General features: G+C 43.1%; 2 protein-coding genes across 2 annotated transcripts in view; both read left to right on the top strand.

Moving 5' to 3' along the window:
- The window catches only part of rps16 (ribosomal protein S16), a 457,927-nt gene that overhangs the window by 43,864 nt on the left and 387,087 nt on the right, over positions 1 to 26,976 (top strand). The window lies entirely within an intron of this gene.
- Positions 1 to 26,976, top strand: part of ppfia2 (PTPRF interacting protein alpha 2) — a 204,181-nt gene that overhangs the window by 122,313 nt on the left and 54,892 nt on the right. The window contains exons 3-8 of the mRNA XM_060903793.1: positions 12,825 to 12,989; positions 14,366 to 14,440; positions 17,018 to 17,122; positions 25,534 to 25,755; positions 25,881 to 26,027; positions 26,702 to 26,836. Of these exons, the coding sequence (XP_060759776.1) occupies positions 12,825 to 12,989; positions 14,366 to 14,440; positions 17,018 to 17,122; positions 25,534 to 25,755; positions 25,881 to 26,027; positions 26,702 to 26,836 (849 nt within the window). The remainder of the gene's footprint in view (positions 1 to 12,824; positions 12,990 to 14,365; positions 14,441 to 17,017; positions 17,123 to 25,533; positions 25,756 to 25,880; positions 26,028 to 26,701; positions 26,837 to 26,976) is intronic.

Below are 26,976 nucleotides of genomic sequence, written 5' to 3'. Positions count from 1 at the left end.
GTTGCAATAATTCCAATGGGAAATGCCCTGGAGTAAGTTTTTTTGCATTCCCCAAGGACCCGAAGCTGAGGAAAGTGTGGGCTCACCTGCGCATGCGCAGTAGGCTTCGCGCATGCGCAGTAGGCTTGGTAGGACAAATCCAAGAGGTAGGATAACTTTACAGAACACCTGTTGAAAAAACTTTGCACCTACTGTTTCCCACAAACCGTGTTCGGACCATTTCACTGAGGATTCTTTCAACATTAATACTCAGGTACTGAGCGATATTAATTCATGAAACATGAAACAGGAAGTATAAGGATGAGAAAAAAAAAAACAGTTTAAATCGGGAAGCTGCGCACATTTGCACCAGGCTGCACAAATGTGCGCAGCTTCCCGATTTAAACTGTTTTTTTCTCATCCTTATACTTCATGTTTCATGAATTAATATCGCTATTTTTTTTTTAATCGGATCTGCGCGATTCAGCCGTGAAAAAGGCGGCATCCACCGAAAGGCGCGCTGTTTGCATCCCTGCACGGAGGCCAGGGGACAGGGCAGGAATATTTTTGTTGATATGAGTGATCCGGTGCGATTTCACGACCCCCCTGTTGAAGACCTCTGCGCTAAGCGTCTGAAAGCCGAGGTAAGGATTAGTATTATAATTTTGGGTGTATCAATTATTGATTATCATAATTCTGACTCGTTTCACCATTTTGAATGTTTTCATCTCAGACTCTGGAAGCATTGTATCTCAATCAATCTCGAAAAATATCAGCAAAAAAAAAAAAAACTAGCTTGGAAGGGACTTTAGCTAGATCTATGATGAACTTTCGATGTATGATACAAAAATAATACTTCTTTCAACAGATCATTAGCCTTTGAGCAGAATTGTTTTTAACTTACCAGGAAGTGTTATCCAGCCGACCGCTTTCAGTTTCATGGGGATTGAATGAACTCTCACTCTCAGAATCATCTGACCCGTCAGAGTAAAGACAAGATCCATGTTCATGTGAATTTCCAGCTATCAGTTCGAATTGATAAGGTCCTCTGTGAAACATCGGGAATATCACTGTCGATGGTGTCCATTTCGGTAACCTGTTTAGATTAGATTCCCAAGCGCTGGCTCCTTGGAAAGTTTTTGTGACGTCACGGGTCACGTGACCACCTAGCTCATTAACGAATCCTTGTTTTACGCTGATGTATAAAAAAACTTGAATAATGTGATGATTTTCACATTTTTGACGCCCTGCAGTGATTTAGATGGCATTTCTTATGTCCTTTATACATAATTATGCCCAGGTAAAAATCCATGTCCCATATCCTTTAAGATTTATGCCATCAGTTGTCAACGTGAATATTAAAATCACCAGTTAAACTAAAAGAGTTAAAGTCTGTAGGAATGATCGACAGCATTTCAGAAAATTCAATAAAGTTTGGATACTATTTTGGAGGCCTGTAGATGTCGTGGAAGTCTGAACCTCAAAAGAGGCCAAAATACACTTACATGAAAGAAGTTACCTGTAAAAACGCCTTTATTGCATTCACAATCCAAGCACTTGACTGTTTTCCAGAATACACACTGAATTCTAAAGTTCTATTAGCTTTTAAAGGTTTTCCTGCCACAAGAGACCCACCCTAGAACTGCCTCAAAACAAAATGGTGGCTCTGATTATTCATTGTCAAAGAACTTTTCTTTGTTTGAACACACTTCAGATTGGCTGCCCAATACAGGCTTCTCATTGGCTAAAATGTACCTTCCACTATCTTCAAAAGAAAACAGACCCACTCGTATTTCTTACCATGATACTTTAAGGGTTTTACAACACAATGGCGAGTCTGTGTTTGTCATGTGAAACGCCCTTACAGTGATAATCAGTGGTGATGAAACACAAGAGAGTTACACACACAAGATCCTCGAAACACTTAAACTCAGAAATTTTTCCTAGGCTCAGCTTAATGGAGCCTAATGTCAGAAAACCTCCTAAGTGCCTCCTAAGTGAATTTATGATATCATAAATTCAGGCTAAATAATACAAGATAATTTCTCCATGATCTGAGGAAAATAATTGGAGCAAACTAATGCAATTGGGTGTGTGTGTGTGTGTGTGTGTCAGGTCCATAAAATATTGAAAGAAGAGTTGCCAGGCAAAACAAACCTCACCCGGTAGCACTTATGATGAATATGAAGGAAGATATCATGAAAAATCGGTCCCCTATGGGTCCATGTGGCTCCTGCTTATAGAGGGTTCCCGCATGACGTCACCGCGCCGCAAGATTTCGGTAGTCGCCATTGTAGGTATCATGCCGCCATCTTGTGTCAGAACTACAATTCCCAGGCAACTTCTGTGTGATCTACGTCACGCGTGGGCGGGATCATCTACGTCAGTCCGCCATGCACGCATAAATCCAAGCAGAAGCTCCGCCATCTTTGTCTCTCGCGTCTGGCTTCCGATGAGTCGAGATGCATAAAGAGGCACTCTCCATCAAAAAGACGTCTTTTTCTTTCTTGCAAGATCCATCACTCAGTGCGATTTTCTTTCTTACCCTTGGCAAAGGTAAACTCTAGAGTCGCGCAATCTTTAAACTCAACCTGAGTTACAACCGGTTTACTCGCATTAGAAGTGACGTCACGACTGCAACCCAGGCAGTTAAAAGTTAAGAAGCGATTGAATCCTTTTTAACTCAAAAGCGCTGTGCATCTTATTCTGATCAGAGACTTTTCCTCACGAACGCTGAGGTTCGGACCAAGAATCCTCTGCTTTCCACGGGAACCACCCAAGTGCTCCGCTGGACCCGAAAGTTTTCTACGCCTCCATCACGAGCGGCTCACGTGCTCCCACGGCGAGGCCCGAAACTACACCGGCGAATAGTTCTTCATATCTTGCTAAAGGCAGGATTAAGTAAGATTTTGGCATTTGGGCATAATTAGGATAGTCTTAGGAATTTGCTTTTATTTGAAAGTGTGAATTTAAACCCAGGTTTATCTGTTACACTGTTAGACACGCAGCGTGTTGATTTATTTTGGTTCTATGTTCTCTCAATTGTTTAATAGGTTGTGCATGCTTCTCTTTCTCTTATCATTCTTACTAACATTTTAATTTCATTATTATACATCTTGACCTCATCAAGATTTCAGTGGATTCAGTATGGTTATGAGCTAGTGGGTTAGCTACAGCTTCCCTTTGTCTGCTTAGCAACACAAAGCTAATCAAGGCCTACCATGTGCTCAGCAGGCCATCAGGCCTGATAAACCACACCTCAGCTAGAAATCCACAAGCTAGCTTTTAGTTAGCTACGGCTAATACCCTTGTCTTTAGCAACACGTGTTCAGTAGGCCTCACCAGGCCTAACAAACACACAAGCTAGGCCATACACACACACACACAAGCAAAGATTAGCAATAGAGCTAACCTTTTGTTCTACTTAGATAACATTCCTTTGTTTTAGCTAGCAACAAGCTAGGCCATACACACACACACACCTCACTGCTTGTATATATTGATTTATTATTTTTTTCTTTGTATAATAAATTCATTTATTAAACGAACTGTGTTTATTTGAGTGAACAATATCTGAAGTCCCCAATCTTCTCAAAGAATTCAAAAAGGGTGCATATAAAAGTTATGTAATATGGTAAGTGATTGTAATAATTTGGAAATATACCATAATCTAGCTGTTTGGTAATTTATCCAGGATTAATGGTATGATTCACTAAATGATTCTATGGTATGATTCACTTCAAGTGAGTCAAAGTAAATGATTCAATGGGATTGATTCATTTTAATTATTAACCTTCAAATTTAATGAGACTGATTTGAGATTGATCACTTAATTTCAATAATTAACTGATTGCACCCACACCATATTGGAAGACCAAGTACACATCTATGCAAGTACATACATACATAAAACAAACTACACCTGAAATGTAGCCAGGGCCGGTTCTGCCCTAATCTGGACCCGGGTGCAACATCGCACAACCCCCCCCAAAAAAAAAAAACCCACACCAGTCTAAATCAGGACAACCAGTGTTCAAACTACGGGGGTACTCGGGGGATCCGAGATCCCCTGAAACAGACATGAGATCCCTTGAAAACATGATTTGGGAAATGTTGGGGGGTCTCTAAAATATTGGCAAAATGATGTTTATTGACATAGCAATCATGTGTAACGGGAAGCATTTGCATATCCGAAGTGTTGTGTTTACATCAAAGATAAAATAAACCGATATGACAACGACTGCTGCTGCCAGGTTGGTTGTTGAGTAGCCTGACTGTTTTTTTTGTTCTTGCGTGTGGTATCATTGTTGACGCGAGGTTGTTTTTTGAACATGCCAATGCGGACACGATTTCCCCTGATGAGTTATGACTTCAGACGCGATGCGTGTGTGGAGGTGTGGAGTCCGCGTGATATGTGCGTAAGATAGGCTTCTCGTGTTTGGAGATCCGCGCTCCGAGACAAGCGCAAGCACCCCCCAGGGAAAAAAGGGACCCCCCGAAAATATCGGCATAGTGCGAACACTGAGGACAACCATCACATAACTATAACTATAAACATTTTAGATCAACTATTTTAACTAAATGGGCTATAATAAATAAGCCTGCAGGCAGCCACGGCGGGCTGCCTCAGAAAAGTAACCATTTGTCCTACCTTAACTCGTTTTGCATTTTCTGCCTCCTTTTTTGTATTTTCGACCCTCCGTTTATTTTCTTTCCTTTTCTGAAAACCCGATTTGTGTCCAGACATTTTGTTCTGCTACCAACGAACTAACTCGTCAGGTCTCGTCCCTCGAGCCCGCGATGATTCCCGTAGGAAGGGCAACAATTGATACATTTTTACAAACAGCCAATAGGGGGGTTGCAACGTTCAGGCTCTCCTTTGCTCAGAGACACTCAGTAATGCACTTATTCTCTGTCTCCTGGCAGAAAGCTCCTTGGTTTGCTCCCCTTGTGTCTCAATCACGGCTGGTATTCTGTAGAAAGACTTCTTTTCACCTTTCCCATCAGCTTTGTTGGAACACCCTAACACCGCACAAAAGTTTACCATTGTAGGTTTATGATGAATCAAGTGCCTCGTGGGTTTAAATTGCGCGCGCTGCCGTTATTTCCCCCTGATCACGAGTTTGTTGGTCTTCCAATATGGCGCAGGGTCTGTTTACTTCCGGTTTCCGGTGACGTCAGTGGGAAGGGTCTATAAGTAAAATAGTTTTCTGATCCCATGTCCGTACAGTAAATATAGCATATATATTTAATCTATGAGGCAGTAGCCACAAAAATGAACAATTTAAAAATCACAGAAGTAAAATATACCAAGTGTCTGTACTTTTATATTATTCTACTCTTACCTCTTACAGTTTTCGAAACTGAAACCTCCGAACCAAGGCTGACATACACACGCTGTCACCAAGGGCGGCTGGTGCATAAGGGCGATTGGGCGACGCACTGCCAAAACGAAAAAAAAAGGTTTTTTTCTTTTTTTAAAACAAACTTTCACCAGCGCTGCTCGAGGCCGTTTTAATCTGTCTCTGGGTGTCATTGTCCAATCAGGGTGGTCTTGCTTCTAGAATACCGCCCCTTTTGGGGCGATTTCAGTCACGCTGAAAATCGCCCAAGAGTTCACTGATAGAGTCCCATGTTAATGTATTTTTTTTCTCCTGACTGACACTTCAATGCGGGGCGGCACAGTGGTGTAGTGGTTAGCGCTGTCGCCTCACAGCAAGAAGGTCCGGGTTCGAGCCCCGTGGCCGGCGAGGGCCTTTCTGTGTGGAGTTTGCATGTTCTCTGCGTGGGTTTCCTCCGGGTGCTCCGGTTTCCCCCACAGTCCAAAGACATGCAGGTTAGGTTAACTGGTGACTCTAAATTGAGCGTAGGTGTGAATGTGAGTGTGAATGGTTGTCTGTGTCTGTGTCAGCCCTGTGATGACCTGGCGACTTGTCCAGGGTGTACCCCGCCTTTCGCCCGTAGTCAGCTGGGATAGGCTCCAGCTTGCCTGCGACCCTGTAGAACAGGATAAAGCGGCTACAGATAATGAGATGAGATGAGATGACACTTCAATGCAATCTCTATGGGTTCCGGGGGGGGCTTGCCCTAACGTGCTTACGTCACTGCGAAGCGCGGCAAAGTTGCGTTCAATCCGCTCAGTTTCTGAGGTGAGATGGATGCGGAAAGCAATTCAGTGCGGTCCTTAAAAGAAGCTCCATTTAGTCAGCGATCAAATCGAGCTAAATTGGCAACTAAACAAGCTGGACCCCCCTCGACCAAATCTAAACATAAAACAAATTTCGACAAGGGGGGGAATCATATACTCGAGGTTTTACTTCAACATGGTCCCAGCGCAAATCCTGGCGAGCTGGCTGAGAGGACGCCTCAGCGGTTTTCTGCTCCCCCTGCTTACTGTTCCACCCTGGAGGGGCTCCACGGACAACACTGCTTGGACAGTCACTGGAGTTTCGGACATGCATCATTTGTCGGAGAAAATAAAAAAACATGAGTCATCAAAGATTCACATGGGCAGCTGCCTGAAATTTTCAGCTTTTGGGAGAGTGAACATCGCTACACAGCCGGATGAGGGCTACAGGCTAGCAGCTCGCCGCCACAACGATGAGGTGAGCAAGAACAGGCACATATTAAACCGGCTCATCCAACGCGTGAGATTTTGTGGAGTGTTCGAGTTAGCTCTACGAGGCAAAGACGAAACTGAGGGCTCCAGTCACCGTGGTGTTTTTCTGGGTTTGGTTGACTTCATGACTCTCTCACACACACACACACACACACACACACACACACACACACACACACAGTCACAGAATCCGTTCACTTTTAATGTTTTCAATGTGCATTTTTATATTTGCCACACTTTGCTCTGAGAGTTAGCACTTTGGTAATATCCTTGGTAAATACCAGTAGTTGCAAGATCTAAAGATCCACTCATCTATTTATTCAACTGCTATTTTTATGTTAGCCAACTATTTACAATGTTTTGTTACAGTAAGTGCACTTTCCTGTTGTCCTTAAGTTGCACAGTCTGTAAAATTCTTGCTGGTCATGGAGTTTGAAGTACAAAATCTATTTACAGAACATTCTGTCGAACAGTTGACTTGCTACCTAGGTCAATTTACTTCAGTCCTGTGGACATTTATGGTCCGTGTAGACATAACGGGGGAAAATTGCCCCCCCCCGAAAAAAAATTCAGGAGCCGCCACTGGCTGTCACCATTACCCAAACTCTTATTTCCTGGAAATGGCCCGGCGCTAGAGCTCAGTGGAACACACTTTCCCTCTGTAATAAGCATAAACATGTCTGAAAGCGATTTCTTTAGTCTAGTCCATTTATTTCAAATGGTGAACCGAATTGTATACACTCACCGGCCATTTTAATTGGAACGCGTGTATGCGCAGTGTGCGATTGTTACACTCTTACATTCTTACAGCATGATGACATAGTGGCTAGCGCCTCTATATGAGGCAGTAGACACAACAAAAACGATTTTGACCTTTTTGGTGACCTTGACCGAATGACCCTCAAAATGTTGGAGGTTCTATTTGAGACCAATGCCCATCTATCCTGAAAGTTTCATGAAGATTGATCCAACCATTTTCACATAATTTTGTTAACAAAAAAAAACAAAGAAATGTGACTGAAAGCAGTACCTCACCCCCCTGGTGGACTCCGTCCTGGGCGAGGTAATGAGAGTACTAGCTTTCTAAACTGGCTAACAAAGGTACATTCCACAGTCTGACCTATTGACCCTTGTAAAGATAACTGTGGCCAGAGAACTAGGATTTCTAACACATTTTGATGCTCTAATAAACAACAATCTTGAGGTATAAAATAATCTTACGTTGATAACAACGAGTAAAATTCTGGGAGAGTTTTTCATCACAGTATGGAGATATTCAAAGGAATTAAACTCACCAGCGATACTATATCTGCTTCATTGGAATGTGTCTTTTAAATAAAGCAGCTCATCTCCCACCTTACCTGCCAATTCAAGAATCATTTAAGAAGTTAAAGTTTGAGCGGATGAGTCAAGGAGAACTGTTGCACTGTAGATGTTCTCCGACCATGTTTCAGTTAAAAACATCAACTCTAACTGGCGTGTAGAAATGAGATCATTACCTAAAAATGACTTGTTGGCAAGTGATTGAACAGTATTTTGGTACACTTTTACAAAACAGGGTTCGTCAAAGGTTCTTTACAGGTTTATTGGATAATTACGGGTTCTTGGGGTCCTAAAATGAATCTATTTGAAAATCTTTCTGATCGGGAAACACGACATAGAATCTTTAATAGTTCCGTCAGAAGTAGAACTGAAGAACCCTTAAGTATGTGCTTGTTGTTTCTTCTCTGAATCCTGTTCACTCTGTGATGGATGTTCTTGTATTTCCTCGTCCCTGTCCATGTGCTCAGGATTCTGGTGCTTCAGTAGCTGAAATCACATGACCGGGATCTGGTGTGGGTTCTGTGTGAGCGTTTCTCTTAGCGCAGTTTGATTGTTTTATTGTTTTAGGGCTATACAGTGTCTTGCAAAAGTATTCATCCCCCTTGGTGTTTTTCTTGTTTTGTCACATTACAAGCTGGAATTAAAATGCATTTTTGGGGGGTTAGCACCATTTGATTTACGCAAGATGCCTAGATGGGTTGCGTTGGTGTACAGCAATCTCCAAGTTATGCCACAGATTGAGGTCAATTGGATTGAGGTCTGGGCTTTGACTAGGCCATTCCAAGACATTTTAAATGTTTCCCTTTAAACCACTCCAGTGTAGCTTTAGCAGTATGTTTAGGGTCATTGTCCTGCTGGAACGTGAACCTTCGTCCCAATCTCAAAACTCTGTCCGACTCAAACAGATTTTCCTCAAGAATTGCCCTGTATTTAGTGCCATCCATCTTTCCTTCAGTCCTGACCAGCTTTCCTGTCCCTGCAGATGAAAAATATCCCCACAGCATGATGCTGCCACCACCATGCTTCATTGTAGGGATGGTGTTGTCAGGGTGTTGGGTTTGTGCCACACATAGCATTTCCCATGATGGCCAAAAAGATTAATTTTAGTTTCATTTGATCAGAGAATCTTCTTCCATGTGTTTAGGGAGTCTGCCACATGCTGTTGGGCAAACTCCAAACGTGTTTTCTTAAGCGCTGGCTTTTTTCTGGCCACTCTTCCATAAAGCCCCGCCCACTCTGTGGAATGTACAGCTTAAAGCGGACCTATGGACAGATACTCCCATCTCCGCTGTGGATCTTTGCAGCTCCTTCAGTGTTCTCTTTGGTGTCTTTGTTGCATCTCTGATTAATGCCCTCCTTGCCCGGTCTGTGAGTTTTGGTCGGCGGGGCCTTCTCTTGTCAGGTTTGTAGTGGTGCCAAATTCCTTCCATTTTGCTATAATGGATTTAATGAAGCTCCCTGGGATATTCAAAGTTTGGGATATTTTTTATAACCCAACCCTGATCTATACTTCTCCACAACTTTGTCTCTGACCTGTTTGGAGGCTCCTTGGTTTTCATGTTGCTTGTTTAGTAGTGTTGCAGAGTCAGGGTCCTTCCAGAACAGGTTGATTTATACAGACATCATGTGACAGATCATGTGACACTTTGATTGCACACAGGTGGATGTTAAACAACTAATTATGTGACTTGTGAAGTGAATTGGTTGGAGCAGCTCTTATTTAGGGGTTTCATATGAAAGGGGGTGAATACCTATGCACACACTAGATAGATTTCTGGGTATTTTTTTGTTTGTGTCACAATAAAAAAAAAAAAAATCACTGTTAAAGTGGTCGGCATGTTGCATAAATCAAATGGTGCTAACCCTCCAAAAATCCATTTTAATTCCAGCTTGTAATGCAACAAAACAGGACAAACACCAAGGGGGATGAATACTTTTGCAAGACACTGTATAATGGATTTGACTGTGTCTCACAAAGTTACGCTAAACGATTTTCCTTCCAGACTGAGCTTCAGCAAAACACTTCTGTATAAAACACCAGCTGACACAAGCCTCATCTCTGATTCCCATCTCACACCCACAACCCTCAACCACCACGACATGGCTTTCAGTAAATATGGACATTTTTGGAAATATTAGGAATTTAGGATTTTCAGGCATCGCAGGAAAGAGAATTGCAAATGTTTTAATACTTTTAGTGAATTATTTTCAGAGATTTTAGGAAATCTTTGCTAATGGGGAATATTTTAATAAACACAAGGTATGGATGTGTTATGGATTCTTATGGATCTGTGTGTGTGTTAGAACTTACAAGTGTTTTCGTGAATGTTTATGGGAATGTAGATTTTTGTAGTACTTAAGGTGCTTAATTTGGAGTCACAGTGGAGGTACCATCAGGAAATCTCTCTGGGATTACAGTCATTAGTGCCAGTGATCTAACCTGCCTCCATTTTGTAGTTGTCTTGGACGCTGTCCGTGGTGCTGAATTTGATGCATTTTAGATTTTCGACATTTACAGAAATACTTTTGGGTAATTTTAGGAAACTAAAATCGTACGTTGAGAGACTTTTGATCATTGTATGAAATACTCTGAGGTCATTTTAAGAAATTGAAGGGTACTGTTACAGATTTATGAACTTTTTTTTTTATTTGGAATAGATTTAGGTTATTTTAAAGTTAACTTAAAAATTATGTTCAGAGACTTTGGACCTTCCTGGACGCCTCCCTGGGGAGGTGTTCCAGGCATGTCCACCCCGGGAGGAGGCCCCGGGGAAGACCCAGGACACGCTGGAGGGACTATGTCTCTCGGCTGGCCTGGGAACGCCTCGGTGTTCTTCCCGAGGAGCTGGCCGAGGTGTCTGGGGAAAGGGAAGTTTGGGCTTCCATGCTTAGACTGCTGCCTCCGCGACCCGGTCCCGGATAAAGCGGAAGAAGACGAGACGAGACGAGACGACTTTGGACCTTTTTATAGAATACTTGACAATACCTGAAAGAAAAGGACCTGTTAAACACTTTTGAGCATTTTGGGGAATACTTTTTGGTAATTGTAGGCACTTTAATAAGTAGCTGTTTATAGAATTTTAATGAGTGTTGGGGACACTTAGTACCTTTAGAGACTTTGTGGCATTTCTGATACTCATCTCATCTCATTTCATTATCTCTAGCCGCTTTATCCTGTTCTACAGGGTCGCAGGCAAGCTGGAGCCTATCCCAGCTGACTACGGGCGAAAGGCGGGGTACACCCTGGACAAGTCGCCAGGTCATCACAGGGCTGACACATAGACACAGACAACCATTCACACTCACATTCACACCTACGCTCAATTTAGAGTCACCAGTTAACCTAACCTGCATGTCTTTGGACTGTGGGGGAAACCGGAGTACCCGGAGGAAACCCACGCGGACACGGGGAGAACATGCAAACTCCGCACAGAAAGGCCCTTGCCGGCCACGGGGCTCGAACCACTACACCACCATGCCACCCCCGGCATTTCTGATACTTTTAGAGAAATTTTTTTATTAGATTAACTTTTAATGTTAAAAATTTTAGAAATACTTTTAGGCAATTATAGAGATTTAAAAAGTACTTTAACCCTTTTCATCAGAGGTTAAAAAATATAATTTCTAGCTGTTTTTGGACATGCCTGTGTTCTGCATTGAATATATTAGTGATATCACACTCCACAGTAGGGACTAATGACTTATTCGAAAGTAGACACTGAGAGCTTTAAGCTTTTTCAGTTTTTCAGAAGTATTTCTCTTTTTTTACACAGCCTTCTAGGTGTTAATGTTTTGAATTTTACTGTGGCAGTTGCATACGGTGTTTTCGTATCAAAAAAGCTTTAGGTGTGCTGTTGGTTTTATCTTTGTACCAGTGTTATTGTGGAGAGATGTGAATTGTTTGCCCAGCAGGGGGCTCACACCACTCCCGTTTCCCATCACCCTGTTCACCAGCAGCTAAACACAGAGTCACGATACTTTACACACAGAAACCCAACAGTGTCCTGACTAATCTTAGAACAGACTTGCGGCAATAAAATAATTAATTTGTTTACACTGATTGAAAATATCTGATGATAAGTCAATTATTGCCAGTGTACTGAGAAAAAGGGTTCAGGAGTTCTGCATATTTTTGGAAATAATTTTCGCTAATTTGATAATTTTTGGAATACTGTCAATAATTGTAAACATTGTACAGAGTGCTGTTAAGGCCTCTGCATGCTCTTGCGACAAGGCTTTCGCAGATAGCTTTTCGCAGACAGTTGTAATTTATCGTTGAGCGGGGAGTAATAGGCGTGTGCGATGTTATTCACCGCCACAACGCAAGGGGGCGCGAAGTCGCGAAATCGCTAGGAGTAGTTGGTGGGTGTGGTTATTGGAGTGTTTATCCTCCGGTTACTTATAATGACTAGAACTGGAGTCGTATAGATATACGTACTTCCTCAATCAACCGCTCTTCGTGCTGCTCCATCTTGGCTCGTGTTTTTAAAAATGGCGGTCGTGAAAACAAACCGGGAAAGTAGGGAAGCGGAAGTGCGTGTACAGCGGATGTAGAGTGGACCAATCAGAGCCCTCTTGTCTGCGACGCTGTCTGCGAGGCTGTCTGCGGTGGTCACAATTTTTGGGAGGTGCGTGCAGAGCGTCTGCGAAGGAGGGGGGGCTTCGCAGACGCCATCTGCGACGCCATCTGCGAGGACTGCGTTGTCAGCATAAATTGGCCCTTAGTCTCTTGGGATTTTTTTTTTTGGTGCTGTAAAGTCTACTTTATAATGAATGGTTTAGAGAATACTTTGAGGCGATGGTGATATTTATAATTTCGGAATGTTTAGCCACAGTAAGAATGGTTCCATTTCTTCTACTGCATGATGATGATGATGATGATGATGATGATGTGTGTCCTCAGCTGCTGCTGGAGCATTTGGAGTGTTTGGTGTCTCGTCACGAGCGCTCCCTCAGGATGACGGTGGTGAAGCGACAGCCTCAGTCTCCATCAGGAGTCTCCAGTGAAGTTGAAGTTCTCAAAGCTCTCAAATCCCTGTTCGAGCATCACAAAGCTCTGGATGAAAAGGTGAAGCTCAGCTCTGAACATTTCTCCAGGAGATTTTCATCATTGTAGGCATCACGATGCAGTCAGAGAGTGTGTTTACGTCACCGGTTACTGTATCAGGGAAACATGAAGACATCATCAAAAGTAGACACGCAGACATGAACAGACTGAAACACACACACACGTAGGATGGAAAAAATAAAGTGTAATTATTGGAATTTAGCACACACTTGAAAATTGTTCATTGATGACAAAACATAGACTTTTGAGATCAAATAGTTTTCAGAACAACATGTCTTTGCTTCCACTCTGTCTTTACTTCCTTCTCTGTCCTGTAAACATTTAGGACTTTAAGGAGTTTTAAAAAAATATATTTAGAGAAATGTCGGCTTTTCTGGGTTTAAAGGTACTTTTGGAAATCCAAGGGAGATGAATCTGTGTGTGTTTATTTATTTATTTATTTGGAAACTGGAGTAACTCTATTATTGTTTATAAGTTTTCTGATATTAACAGACATTTAAATGTTGTTTTGTATTTATATGTCTTTTTAGAAAGTAGATTTGTAAAGCTGTAGCACTTAGTATTTATTCCCCAATATTCCATGACTAAATGTCGTGTTAAAGAAAGGGCTCAGGTTTTCCGCGCTGTCTTCTCCTTCCTGTGGGTCCATAGCTTCGGTCCGTGTTGAAGCCTTACAGAGAGAAAGAGAGACAGAGGAAGTGAACATGATATAAAAAGCTGTGATAAAAATAGCTGTAAAAGATTGAAAGGAGGGGGAGGGGGAAAAAAGAAAGCGGAAAAGAGAAATCATGAATAAGAATTATCCTCAATTATCGTTGTAGAAGTTATGGGCAATTTGTGATTTATGAGGTTTGTAGAGATTTATGTTGGTAGAAATCCCTCAACAACAGCAACAAAATTTCTGAGCAAATGTTCTGCGGCCAGAACGGAGTGAAACAGCTTAGAGGAAATACACAACACTGCAACACACAATATTCAGAGGAGAAACACAAAACCTTGACCCAACTGTGAAGCATGGCGCTGGTAGCATCATGAGCTGGAGCTGGACAGCTTGCTGTCACTGAGAAAAGATCAAACCACATTTTATATGCACTTGATTCACAAATATACCCAGTGCTAATCTACGTTAAACTGTAAGAAGTGGGATAAAGTAGAACATGTGAATTATTAAGGCAAAATAAACCCCGATCCTGCTTTAAACACTATATTATACTGTATGTATGAAATGAAATGAAATGAAATGAAATTAAAGGTGTACACATTGAAAGAAAGTGTTGCATTTGAATTTATAGCCAACAGTAATCACAGTCAGATGTGATTAGATTTATTTATTTGTTCATTTAAATGTAATGTTTTATTTTCCCATGTGCCTGTAGGTGAGAGAGAGGCTACGCGTGTCCCTCGAAAGAGTCTCTGCCTTGGAGGAAGAGCTAACTGCTGCCAATCAGGAGGTAAGAACTAATCAGTTCACATCGTGTCTGATGATGTCATCTTTCCTGAAATGGTTTTTAAAAGTAATTATTTAAAAACATCCTGTTAGACTTTATTAGTGTCCTACTTGCTGTTTTAATCACAGTGAAGGAGGCGTGGCCTCTGTCTGTGTCTGACAGTCTCAGTGAAGGAGGCGTGGCCTCTGTCTGTGTCTGACAGTCTCAGTGAAGGAGGCGTGGCCTCTGTGTGTATCTGCAGTCTCAGTGTAGAAGGCGTGGCCTCTGTGTGTGTGTCTACAGTCTCAGAGAAGAAGGCGTGGCCTCTGTGTGTGTCTGCAGTCTCAGCGTAGGAGGCGTGGCCTCTGTGTGTGTCTGCAGTCTCAGCGTAGGAGGCGTGGCCTCTGTGTGTATACCATCAGTCGCACTGAAGGAGGCATGGCCTGTGTGTGTGTCTGCAGTCTCAGTGTAGGAGGCGTGGCCTCTGTGTGTGTACCGTCAGTCTCAGTGTAGGAGGCGTGGCCTCTGTGTCTGCAGTCTCAGCATAGGAGGCGTGGCCTCTGTGTGTATACCATCAGTCGCACTGAAGGAGGCGTGGCCTCTGTGTGTGTCTGCAGTCTCAGTGTAGGAGGCGTGGCCTCTGTGTGTGTACCGTCAGTCTCAGTGTAGGAGGCGTGGCCTCTGTGTCTGCAGTCTCAGTGTAGGAGGCGTGGCCTCTGTATCCCGTCAGTTGCAGTGAAGGAGGTGTGGCCTCTGTGTGTGTCTGCAGTCTCAGTGTAGGAGGCGTGGCCTCTGTGTGTGTACCGTCAGTCTCAGTGTAGAAGGCGTGGCCTCTGTGTCTGCAGTCTCAGTGTAGAAGGCGTGGCCTCTGTGTGTGTGTACCGTCAGTCTCAGTGAAGGAGGCGTGGCCTCTATGTGTGTACTGTCAGTCTCAGTGAAGGAGGTGTGGCCTGTGTGTACTGTCAGTCTCAGTGAAGGAGGCATTGCCTCTGTGTGTGTCTGCAGTCTCAGTGAAGGAGGCGTGGCCTCTGTGTGTGTCTGCAGTCTCAGTGAAGGAGGCGTGGCCTCTGTGTGTGTCTGCAGTCTCAGTGAAGGAGGCGTGGCCTCTGTGTGTGCCTGCAGTCTCAGTGAAGGAGGTGTGGCCTCTGTGTGTGTCTGCAGTCTCAGTAAAGGAGGCGTGGTCTCTGTGTGTGTACTGTCAGTCTCAGTGAAGGAGGCATTGCCTCTGTGTGTGTCTGCAGTCTCAGTGAAGGAGGCGTGGCCTCTGTGTGTGTCTGCAGTCTCAGTGAAGGAGGCGTGGCCTCTGTGTGTGCCTGTAGTCTCAGTGAAGGAGGTGTGGCCTCTGTGTGTGTCTGCAGTCTCAGTAAAGGAGGCGTGGTCTCTGTGTGTGTACTGTCAGTCTCAGTGAAGGAGGCATTGCCTCTGTGTGTGTCTGCAGTCTCAGTAAAGGAGGCGTGGCCTCTGTGTGTGTACTGTCAGTCTCAGTGAAGGAGGCGTGGCCTCTGTGTGTGTGTCTGCAGTCTCAGTAAAGGAGGCGTGGCCTCTGTGTGTGTACTGTCAGTCTCAGTGAAGGAGGCGTGGCCTCTGTGTGTGTGTACTGTCAGTCTCAGTGTAGGAGGCGTGGCCTTTGTGTGTGTGTCTGCAGTCTCAGTGAAGGAGGTGTGGCCTGTGTGTGTACTGTCAGTCTCACTGTAGGAGGCGTGGCCTCTGTGTGTGTCTGCAGTCTCAGTGTAGAAGGCGTGGCCTCTGTGTGTGTACTGTCAGTCTGTGTGTTCTTTCAGTCAATTTCTCTCTTTTTTTCTGTCTCTTATTCTTTATTTTGGTTTCTGACTTTTATGAACTTTTTCTGGGTTTTTTTTGCTTTTCTATTTTCTCTCTCCCTTTTATCCTCTCTTCCCCCCACACACAGAGCATCTTCTCTAAACTTGACATGAGAGCAGAATAATCCCTGTTTGCCCTTTATCCTGATGAGAGGACTGTGTGTGTGTGTGTGTGTGTGTGTGTGTGTGTGTGTGTGTGTGTGTGTGTGTGTGTGTTCGTGCTCCATCAGTGAGTTTTATAAATCAGTACAGTGGGATTTTATCAATGGAAAGACACCAGCAGTATCATGGTGGCTGATAAGCTGTGTTTATATTCCAGAGAATTCCACATATTAAGGACAGAATGTTGAAATGACTCCAGGAGTAAATCTGTCACTTCCTGCCTCAGGTTCTGGTTTTGAACTGAAGGATAATAACAGAGAACTCATCTCTCATTAGCGCGTCACTGTGGTGGTGTGCAGGTGAAGTCACTCAGACCCATAATTACAGGACTCATTCAAACACCCGATATTTAACAGCAACAACACCGTGAGTGTGTTTAACAAGAACAGTGTGTAAAGTGTAAGAGAGAAAAGCTCAGCGAGCTGCTCGGGCTGTGGGTCAATCAATAAACATCATCCAATCAGATTTTACTTCTGTCACACACAGTTAGTTCGTGTGGAAGTCTGCTGTCTAATTCTGTTCTTCATATTTACTTTTATTTCTTTTCTGTAAATATCTCTCTCTCTCTCTCTCTTTCTCTCTCTCTCTCTCTGTGTGTGTGTTTTTTTCTTTTCTGCAGATTGTTGCCTTAAGGGAACAAAATGCACACATTCAGAGAAAAGTGGCGTCAGGGGACGGAGCTGAGGACCTGCTCGAAGGAGACTCACAGAAAGTCCATGGCAAGGTGTGTGTCAGCATTCAACATCACCAACATTCACCATCAGGCAAAAACATATATCAGACATCAACATTCACTATTAAAGACATGCATTCTCTATCAAAACACCAACATTCTCCATCACACACCAACATTCTCCATTAAAGCACCGACATTCTCCATCAAACACCAACATTCACCATCACACACACCAGCATTCTCCATCGGACACCAACATTCCCCATCGGACACCAATGTTCGCTCTCAGACGCCAATGTTCGCCCTCAGACACCATTCTCCATCGCACACCAACGTTCTCCATCGGACACCAACATTCTCCATCACACAGTGATGTCATCACGAAATATCAGGCACTCGCCATCACACACCAACACTCACCTTCATGCACCAAATTCTCCATCAGACAAAAACACTCACACTCCAACATTCTCCATCACATACCAACACTCGCCTTCACGCGCCAACACTTTCCATCATGTACCAACACTCTCCATCACACACACCAACATTTTCCATTAAAGCACCAACACTTACCCTCACGCACCAACTCTCACCCTCACACACTAACATTCTCCATCACACACCAGCACTCACCATCAAACACAATCATTCGCCCTCACGCACCAACACTCGCCCTCACGCACCAACGTTCTCCATCAGATACCAACGTTCTCCATCAGACACCAACACTCTCCATCAGACACCTACGTTCTCCCTCAGACACCAACGTTCTCCATCACACACCACCAACACTGACTGTTAGACACCAAACAGTGTTCTGTATCCAAAACTTTTTTAACACCAGTATTCTTCAGTAAACATTAATATTCACAATCTATGCTAGAAACACCTCATGGATGCACTGGGACGCATCCTCAGTGATGTATCCTGGGGTCCTTGGGTGTTTCGGGTCTCGCAACATCATACACCCTCACCCAGGCGACCCATCCGGGGTTGATCAAGCCCCGACTTGTGTCCCAGTAGCAGTCCACGGATCACCCCTTTTAATCCAAAGCCACCGTGTGGCTTTCTCTGCGGCTTCGCTTGCAGGTGCAATGGCCCTCTTCTTAGCTGCTCCTACTATGCCCAAGCGGCTCAGGACTTTGCAGAGGGAGCGCCCTGCAAAACCCCTACAGCCGACTTGTATGGGCCCGTAGAAGGTTCTCCAACCTCTCTCCCTGCACTCCTCCACCAGCTCCTGGTACTTGGCTCTTTTCCTCTCACTTGCCTCCTCAAGACGCTCTTCCCAGGGAACTGTTAGTTCCAGAATGATGAGGTGTTTTGAAGCCAAAGATGTTATCACCACGTCTGGACGGAGAGTTGTCCAGACTTTTTTAACACCAGTATTCTTCAGTAAACATTAATATTCACGATCAAGCAACAACAAACACTAACACTGACTACAATTTACTGTAAAATAACACTAAAACATAACACTATTAAAACACCAATACACTCAGATTTTCCACCATTCTGAAGTCATTCAGCTCTGATACACAGTGAACAAACTGATGAGCCACATGAAGGCTGGGAATGAGGGAGCTTCACTGTGTTTATCAGTGTGAAAGGGGCATTAAACTGCATAAATACATTCACCAGCTGAACACAACAGCACAAAGGTTTACAAATATATTTATACCCAAGTAAGATCTTTTTTAACATCTGCAGCACTTTAATAATTAACACATTCAGTTTGTCAGCTCTAATTTTATCACTTCTCTCACTTCTTTTTTAAGACGTCCTTAACACCCTGTACTTAGCCTGGTGAAGTTTTTGCAGGGCGCACACACACACACACACACACACACACACACACACACACACACACACACACACACACACACACACAATCTGTCAAGGCAGAAAAACTGAAAGTGAGAAAATGATAATGGTTGAGTAATAAAGCTCATCATGTGAAAGTCATCAGCTCTCACTTTCTCACAGCAACCTCAATAATAAAACGTTTCAGCATTTCTCAACAGAAAATTCCAGGAAAGCAACGTATTCTTTCAGCATGTCCTATTAACAGCTCCGGTACTGAACACAGAGACAGATCTGCTGTTCAGCTCTCTTCCTCTTGTTGTTTTACAGAGAAACCCGAACCGTAAACTCCTCTGTCCCTTTTCACTGCTGGGAAACGTTGCAGAGCATCGTGACTCTTCCATCAACACCATCAACAATACGTCTTTCTTTCTTAAACACAGTCTTCAAAACCGTTTATTATTAGTCTTAGTTTCTGTTGATCGTCCACCTTCATGTTCCTGTGAATGAGTTGTTACTATAGAAACCATCACGTACTAAAATGAACACATCAATATAAACCTCTCTCTCTCTCTCTCTCTCTCTCTCTCTCTCTGTGATGAGTTATATTAATCCCAGGACACTTATCTACAGGGAGAGGATGGAGGGGTTTGGTTTGGAAATGACAGTGATGCAGTCTTTAACTCATCCAGAAGTAAAGCAGATTACAAATAAATCTCAAAGTTTAGAGACAGTGTGAGAGAGAGAGAGAGAGAGAGAGAGAGAGGCGGAAGAGACTAAATTAGTGCTGTTACACGGATGGATGGAGATGAATGGCTTTCTGCCTCACACACTCCAAAAATAAAGTGTCAGAGTGAGTGAATGAGCAAGAAAGAGAAGAATGAGACACATTTTATACCTTATTCTACTGATTTCAGATGAATGGTCACAGACAACCTGCTTTAACTTTCCAAATAAAAAACAACAAACGCCAGCATTCATAACCAAATACCAATATTAACTATTAAACACCAACCTGCTCCACTGAACACCAACATAGAAAAAGAAACACCAGTATTTTCCATTACATACCAACATTCACCTTCAGACACCAACATTCTCCATCAAGACCAACATATAAAAACAAACACCTGCGTTGACCTTCAAACACCAACATTCACCATCAAACGCTAACATTCACCATCACACACCCACGTTCACCTTCAAGCACCAGCATTCACCTTCAAATACCAACATTCATCACACACCAACATACTCCATCAAACACTATCATTCACCATCAAACACCAACGTTCACCATCACACACCCACGTTCACCATTAAACATCAACATTCACCTTTAAACACCAACATATGCCATCAAACACCATCATTCACCATCACGCACCCACGTTCACCATCACACACCCACGTTCACCATCAAACACCAACGTTCACCATCACACACCCACGTTCACCATCAAACACCATTATTCACCATCAAACATCAACATTCACCATCAAACACCAACATTCACCATCACACACCCACGTTCACCATCAAACACCATCATTTACCATCACACACAAGCATACTCCATCAAACACCCACATTCTCCATCAAACACCATCATTCATCACACACCCACGTTCACCATCACACACCCACGTTCACCTTCAAGCACCAACATTCACCTTCAAATACCAACATTCATCACACACCAACATACTCCATCAAACACTATCATTCACCATCAAACACCAACGTTCACCATCACACACCCACGTTCACCATTAAACATCAACATTCACCTTTAAACACCGACAAATGCCATCAAACACAATCATTCACCTTCAAACACCAACATATGCCATCAAACACCATCATTCACCATCACACACCCACGTTCACCGTCACACACCCACGTTCACCATCAAACACCAACATTCACCATCAAACACCATTATTCACCATCAAACACCAACATTCACCATCACACACCCACGTTCACCATCAAACACCATCATTTACCATCAAACACCATCATTTACCATCAAACACCATCATTTACCATCACACACAAGCATACTCCATCAAACACCCACATTCTCCATCAAACACCATCATTCACCATCACACACCCACATTCACCATCAAACACCCACATTCACCATCAAACATCAACATTCACCATCAAACACCAACATTCACCATCACACACCCACGTTCACCTTCAAGCACCAACATTCACCTTCAAATACCAACATTCATCACACACCAACATACTCCATCAAACACTATCATTCACCATCAAACACCAACATTCACCATCACACACCCACGTTCACCATTAAACATCAACATTCACCTTTAAACACCAACATATGCCATCAAACACAATCATTCACCTTCAAACACCAACATATGCCATCAAACACCATCATTCACCATCACACACCCACGTTCACCATCACACACCCACGTTCACCATCAAACACCAACATTCACCATCACACACCCACATTCACGATCAAACACCATTATTCACCATCAAACATCAACATTCACCATCAAACACCAACATTCACATCACACACCCACGTTCACCATCAAACACCATCATTTACCATCAAACACCATCATTTACCATCAAACACCATCGTTTACCATCACACACAAGCATACTCCATCAAACACCCACATTCTCCATCAAACACCATCATTCACCATCACACACCCACGTTCACCATCACACACCCACATTCACCATCACACCCACATTCACCATCAAACATCAACATTCACCATCAAACACCAACATTCACCATCACACACCCATGTTCACCATCAAACATCAACATTCACCATCACACACCCACGTTCACCATCAAACACCATCATTCACCATCAAACACCAACATTCACCAGCAAACACCAACATTCACCATCAAACACCAACATTCACCATCAAACACCATCATTTACCATCAAACACCATTATTCACCATCAAACATCAACATTCACCATCAAACACCAACATTCACCATCACACACCCATGTTCACCATCAAACACCATCATTTACCATCAAACACCATCATTTACCATCACACACAAGCATACTCCATCAAACACCAACTTTCACCATCACACACCCATGTTCACCATCAAACACCATCATTTACCATCAAACACCATCATTTACCATCACACACAAGCATACTCCATCAAACACCAACATTCACCATCACACACCCACGTTCACCATCAAACATCATTTACCATCAAACACAAGCATACTCCATCAAACACCATCATTCACCATCACACACCCACATTCACCATCAAACATCAACATTCACCATCAAACACCAACATTCACCATCACACACCCACGTTCACCATCAAACATCAACATTCACCATCACACACCCACGTTCACAATCAAACACCATCATTCACCATCAAACACCAACATTCACCATCAAACACCAACATTCATCATCAAACACCATCATTTACCATCAAACACCATCATTTACCATCACACACAAGCATACTCCATCAAACACCCACATTCTCCATCAAACACCCACATTCTCCATCAAACACCAACATTCACCATCATGAGTGTTCTCCACTATATTCTCCATGATAATTTCATCCGTATCAGATATTCAACAGTAAACGTCAACATTCAGCATCAAATACCAATTAATCTGATCAAATATTTTCCAGCAACCACCAACAATTATTTTAGCAATTTACATCACCGAGAGAGAGAGAGAAAGAGAGAGAGAGAGAGAGTGTTTGGGTGAGTGTTGAGTTAGTGTGTGCAGTGTTTAATCCCAGCTCTGCTCTCTGTGCTCTGTTCCTCTGCTCTGAATCATACTGTGGTGCTAATTTTAGCATTGGTGTTGAAATGCTGCAGTTTTCTGTGTGTGTGTGTGTGTGTGTGTGTGTGTGTGTGTGTGTGTGTGTGTGTGTGTTTCAAACCCAGACACTGAAACACCCCAATGAATATGATATGCATCAGGATGAAACCTGCTTTAGAATAAATATGTTAATGTAATGAATGATGTGTCTGTACTGATGGTGTGGTTTATTCTGATATATACTGTACAGTTGGTTATTTTTTTTGTAATGTCAATCTAATTTAATATTAATAAATAATAAACAATCAATAATGCCCATGAGTAAACATTTGTGCTCACTGATGGATGAAACATTTCCTTGCGATGCACTTTTGCTGTATTTTAAGGAAATAAATAAATGAACTCAGAAAGAAAATATATGTTAAATGTACATTATATAACCTTATAGCTGTAATTTAGCTGTTAGCTTGAAAAAAAAAAACAGTTTACATTACAGGTATTTAGCAGACGCGCTTATCCAGAGCGACATGCAACATACCCGGTGCAGTTGGGGGTTTGGTGCTTTACCCAAGGGCACTTCAGCCATTCCTGCTGGTCTAGGGAATCAAACCAGTGACCTTTTGGTCCCAAAAGGGTTGCTTCTCTGACCTTTTGGCCATGGCTTCCCTGTATTTAGAGAGAACTAATAAACTGAGAGCCTAATAGTTAGGCCCTGTCCACACAGCAACGGATTCAGGTGAATCTGATAAAATTGTTTATCATTTCGGCCTGGCGTCCACATGGCACCGGCGTTTTGGGTGCCCCAAAACGAAATCTTCTGAGAACGGGTTCCAGAGTGAAAAAATCTGACAACGGAGCCGTTGCGAAGTCGTCTGGATGAGTAGAATGGATTTGTTAACGATGACGTCACAACCACATGACTGTCAGTGCTTCACGCCGGGTAGAAGTGTAACGAACTCGATGTGAGTTGTCAACAAATCCTATAACTTGGTTCATGAAACGTGCTTACAAAATATTTTCACTGTGAATATTTATTGTGTAATGGTGCAAAGTGTGTGAGAGAGAGAGAGAGAGAGAATAGCCCTTAGGGCAGAGTCTTTAGTCCAAACACTGCGGAAGCAGTACCAAACCGCGCAGCGCCCGTGTGCTTTCCAAAAACAAAACAAAAAAAAGGAAAAATAGGGGAAAAAAAAGGAGCGATCTCACCTCTTCAGATGTTGGTTTAAGTCCGACAATACATTCCTCAAAAAGGGCGTAGAAGAACAAAGTAATCCATCAACGTGTAGCATTCAATTTATTCCGGACCATTAAAGAATTCTGGAGGATATCAGAATGTTGGCGTACCGGCTTCCATCTACCCCCATTCATTCCTCTTTCCGCGTCTTTCGTTTTACGCTACTGATTAATAATCAAAACTTTGTGGCTAATGCTACAGAAGAAGGGGTTTATGCGCATGCGTCTACTTCTTCTATTGTTCTGGTGTCTCCGATGGGACCGTCTTACAGCGCACGTAGAGGTGTGGCATGTGCATTGCATCGTTTTCAGCAAGCGTCGCGTTGCCATATGTACCTGAAATTTTACTGATCCGTTGCCCATGTGGACGCGATATTTAAAAAAAAAATCTCGTTGCCGTTGTCATGTGGATGTAGCCTTAGTCATGGTAAATTTTAGTAATAATATAACTACTCATACATTTAGATACATGAAGTGTAGTTATCTATATTTTTAGATTTAGCTCTAAGACAAATGAAAGGGAATTTTTAGAATGTAATACACAGTATACACAGACTTTATTCCTATAGTATGATCAGCTAATTACTAAACTGAAGCTCTGTGGTAGTGAAATGTTTGCTAATACCTGAAAATGTAACTACCTGTAGTTCGTATTAGCATGTGTTTTCATGTGGCTGATTAAATTGTATCGCATACACACTCTTGTGGAAATTAGCTCACAATGTATTAGCATATCGCTTGTTTATTTTACAGTAAATTTATCCATCCGTCCATTATCTGTAAGCGCTTATCCTGTGCAGGGTCATGGGCGAGCTGGAGCCTATCCCAGCTGACTAGGCGGGGTACACCCTGGACATGTCACCAGATCATCGCAGGGCTGACACACAGAGACAAACAACCATTCACACTCACATTCACACCTACGGTCAATTTAGAGCCAACAGTTATCCTAACCGGGCAGCATGGTGGTGTAGTGGTTAGCGCTGTCGCCTCACAGCAAGAAGGTCCGGGTTCGAGCCCCGTGGCTGGCGAGGGCCTTTCTGTGTGGAGTTTGCATGTTCTCCCCGTGTCCGCGTGGGTTTCCTCCGGGTGCTCCGGTTTCCCCCACAGTCCAAAGACATGCAGGTTAGGTTAACTGGTGACTCTAAATTGACCGTAGGTGTGAATGTGAGTGTGAATGGTTGTCTGTGTCTATGTGTCAGCCCTGTGATGACCTGGCGACTTGTCCAGGGTGTACCCCGCCTTTCGCCCGTAGTCAGCTGGGATAGGCTCCAGCTCGCCTGCGACCCTGTAGAACAGGATAAAGCGGCTAGAGATAATGAGATGAGATGAGTTATCCTTTGGACTGTGGAAGAAACCCGGAGGAAACTCAGGGACACAGGGAGAACATACAAACTCCAGACAGAAAGGCCACTGGGCTTGAACCCAGAACTTTCTTGCTGTGAGGCGACAGTGCTAACCACTACACCACCGTGCCGCCCCAGTAAATTTATGTTTATGTAAATTAATAATATATTATATTAATACTGTGTGTGTGTGTGTGTGTGTGTGTGTGTGTGCACGCGTAGCGCTTGTCGAACGGCTCGATGGAGTCTGGTGACGAGGCAAGTCAGGTGGTGGAGCTGCAGGAACTTCTGGAGAAACAGAATTATGAACTGACCCAGATGAAGGAGAGGATGTCATCTCTGTCGTCTCGCGTTTCCGAGGTGGAGCAGGAGCTGGAGACGGCGCGTAAAGACCTCATCAAGAGTGAGGACATGAACACCAAATACCAGAGAGACATCAAAGAGGTGACAGTGTTTATATCTCTATGATATTTGCATATATCACTGTGTCTGCGTACGGTATATATCACCATGACAATTAACCTAATATAACAGAATTATGATGCGATGGATGGTGCGTGTGTGTGTAGGCCATGTGTCAGAAGGAGGACATGGAGGAGAGGATCGTGACGCTGGAGAAACGTTACCTCAGCGCTCAAAGAGAGTCCACATCACTGCACGACATCAGCGACAAACTGGAGAATGAACTGGCCAATAAGGAGGCTTTTCTTCGACAGGTGAGAGTTTAAACACATAAAGACATGTAAAGACCTCATCAACAGGCTCATGACAGGTTTAGTAATATTTACATCCAGCTTTTGTTATGACAGAAACTCTGTGTTTACTCGGACTGTCTGTATCTTTATTGAAGTTAAAAATTTCTAAGTTAGAAATGTCATTTTTCACTTGGCGATGACGCAAAACAGAAATAGTCGTGCGTTTTTCTTCCATACCGGGGCATATTTCTGAGTGAAATCAGATATTCAGGGATTATGAGGGAAAAAAAACCTGAGGCCTAAAAAAAAAAACCTGAGGCCTTCTGAGAAACATCATTAATCAGGAACGGATGCAATTTATTTCATTTAATAAAATATTATTTTCGTCTCTGTCTGTTTATGTCTCCTCTCTCTCTCTCTCTCTCTCTCTCTCACACACACACCCACACACACCATTTGGGGTTGTTCTGACCTGAATTTTCTTATTTGCTTGTAATAAAAAGAAATTAGAGATGAGAAGGAGGAAATGAAATGATGAAGTGTACATTAGGAATAAGTGGATATGCTTCATTAACCAGATAAACAGGTGGAAATACAGCGTTATACAAGTCATGAAGAACCATGAGTCACTCTGCTGTGTGTGTGTGTGTGTGTGTGTGTGTGTGTGTGTGTGTGTGTGTGTGTGTGTTTATCAGATGGAGGAGAAGAACAGGCAGCTGCAGGAGAGGTTGGAGTTGGCTGAACAGAAGCTGCAGCAGACGATGAGGAAAGCAGAAACTCTGCCAGAGGTGGAGGCAGAACTCGCACAGAGAATAGCAGCACTCACCAAGGTAACACACACACACATATATACTGTATATATACAGTATACACTGTAAATACACCTGTTCCTAAAATAACCCAGGGTTTGTTCCCGAAAACCATGGAGCTGTCAAAACAAATCCAGGATAAAGTTCTGGAAAAATTATCG

The sequence above is a fragment of the Neoarius graeffei genome, chromosome 21, assembly GCF_027579695.1.
Source record: "Neoarius graeffei isolate fNeoGra1 chromosome 21, fNeoGra1.pri, whole genome shotgun sequence".
Classification (NCBI taxonomy): domain Eukaryota; kingdom Metazoa; phylum Chordata; class Actinopteri; order Siluriformes; family Ariidae; genus Neoarius; species Neoarius graeffei.
This window is presented reverse-complemented; position numbering and strand designations above follow the sequence as displayed.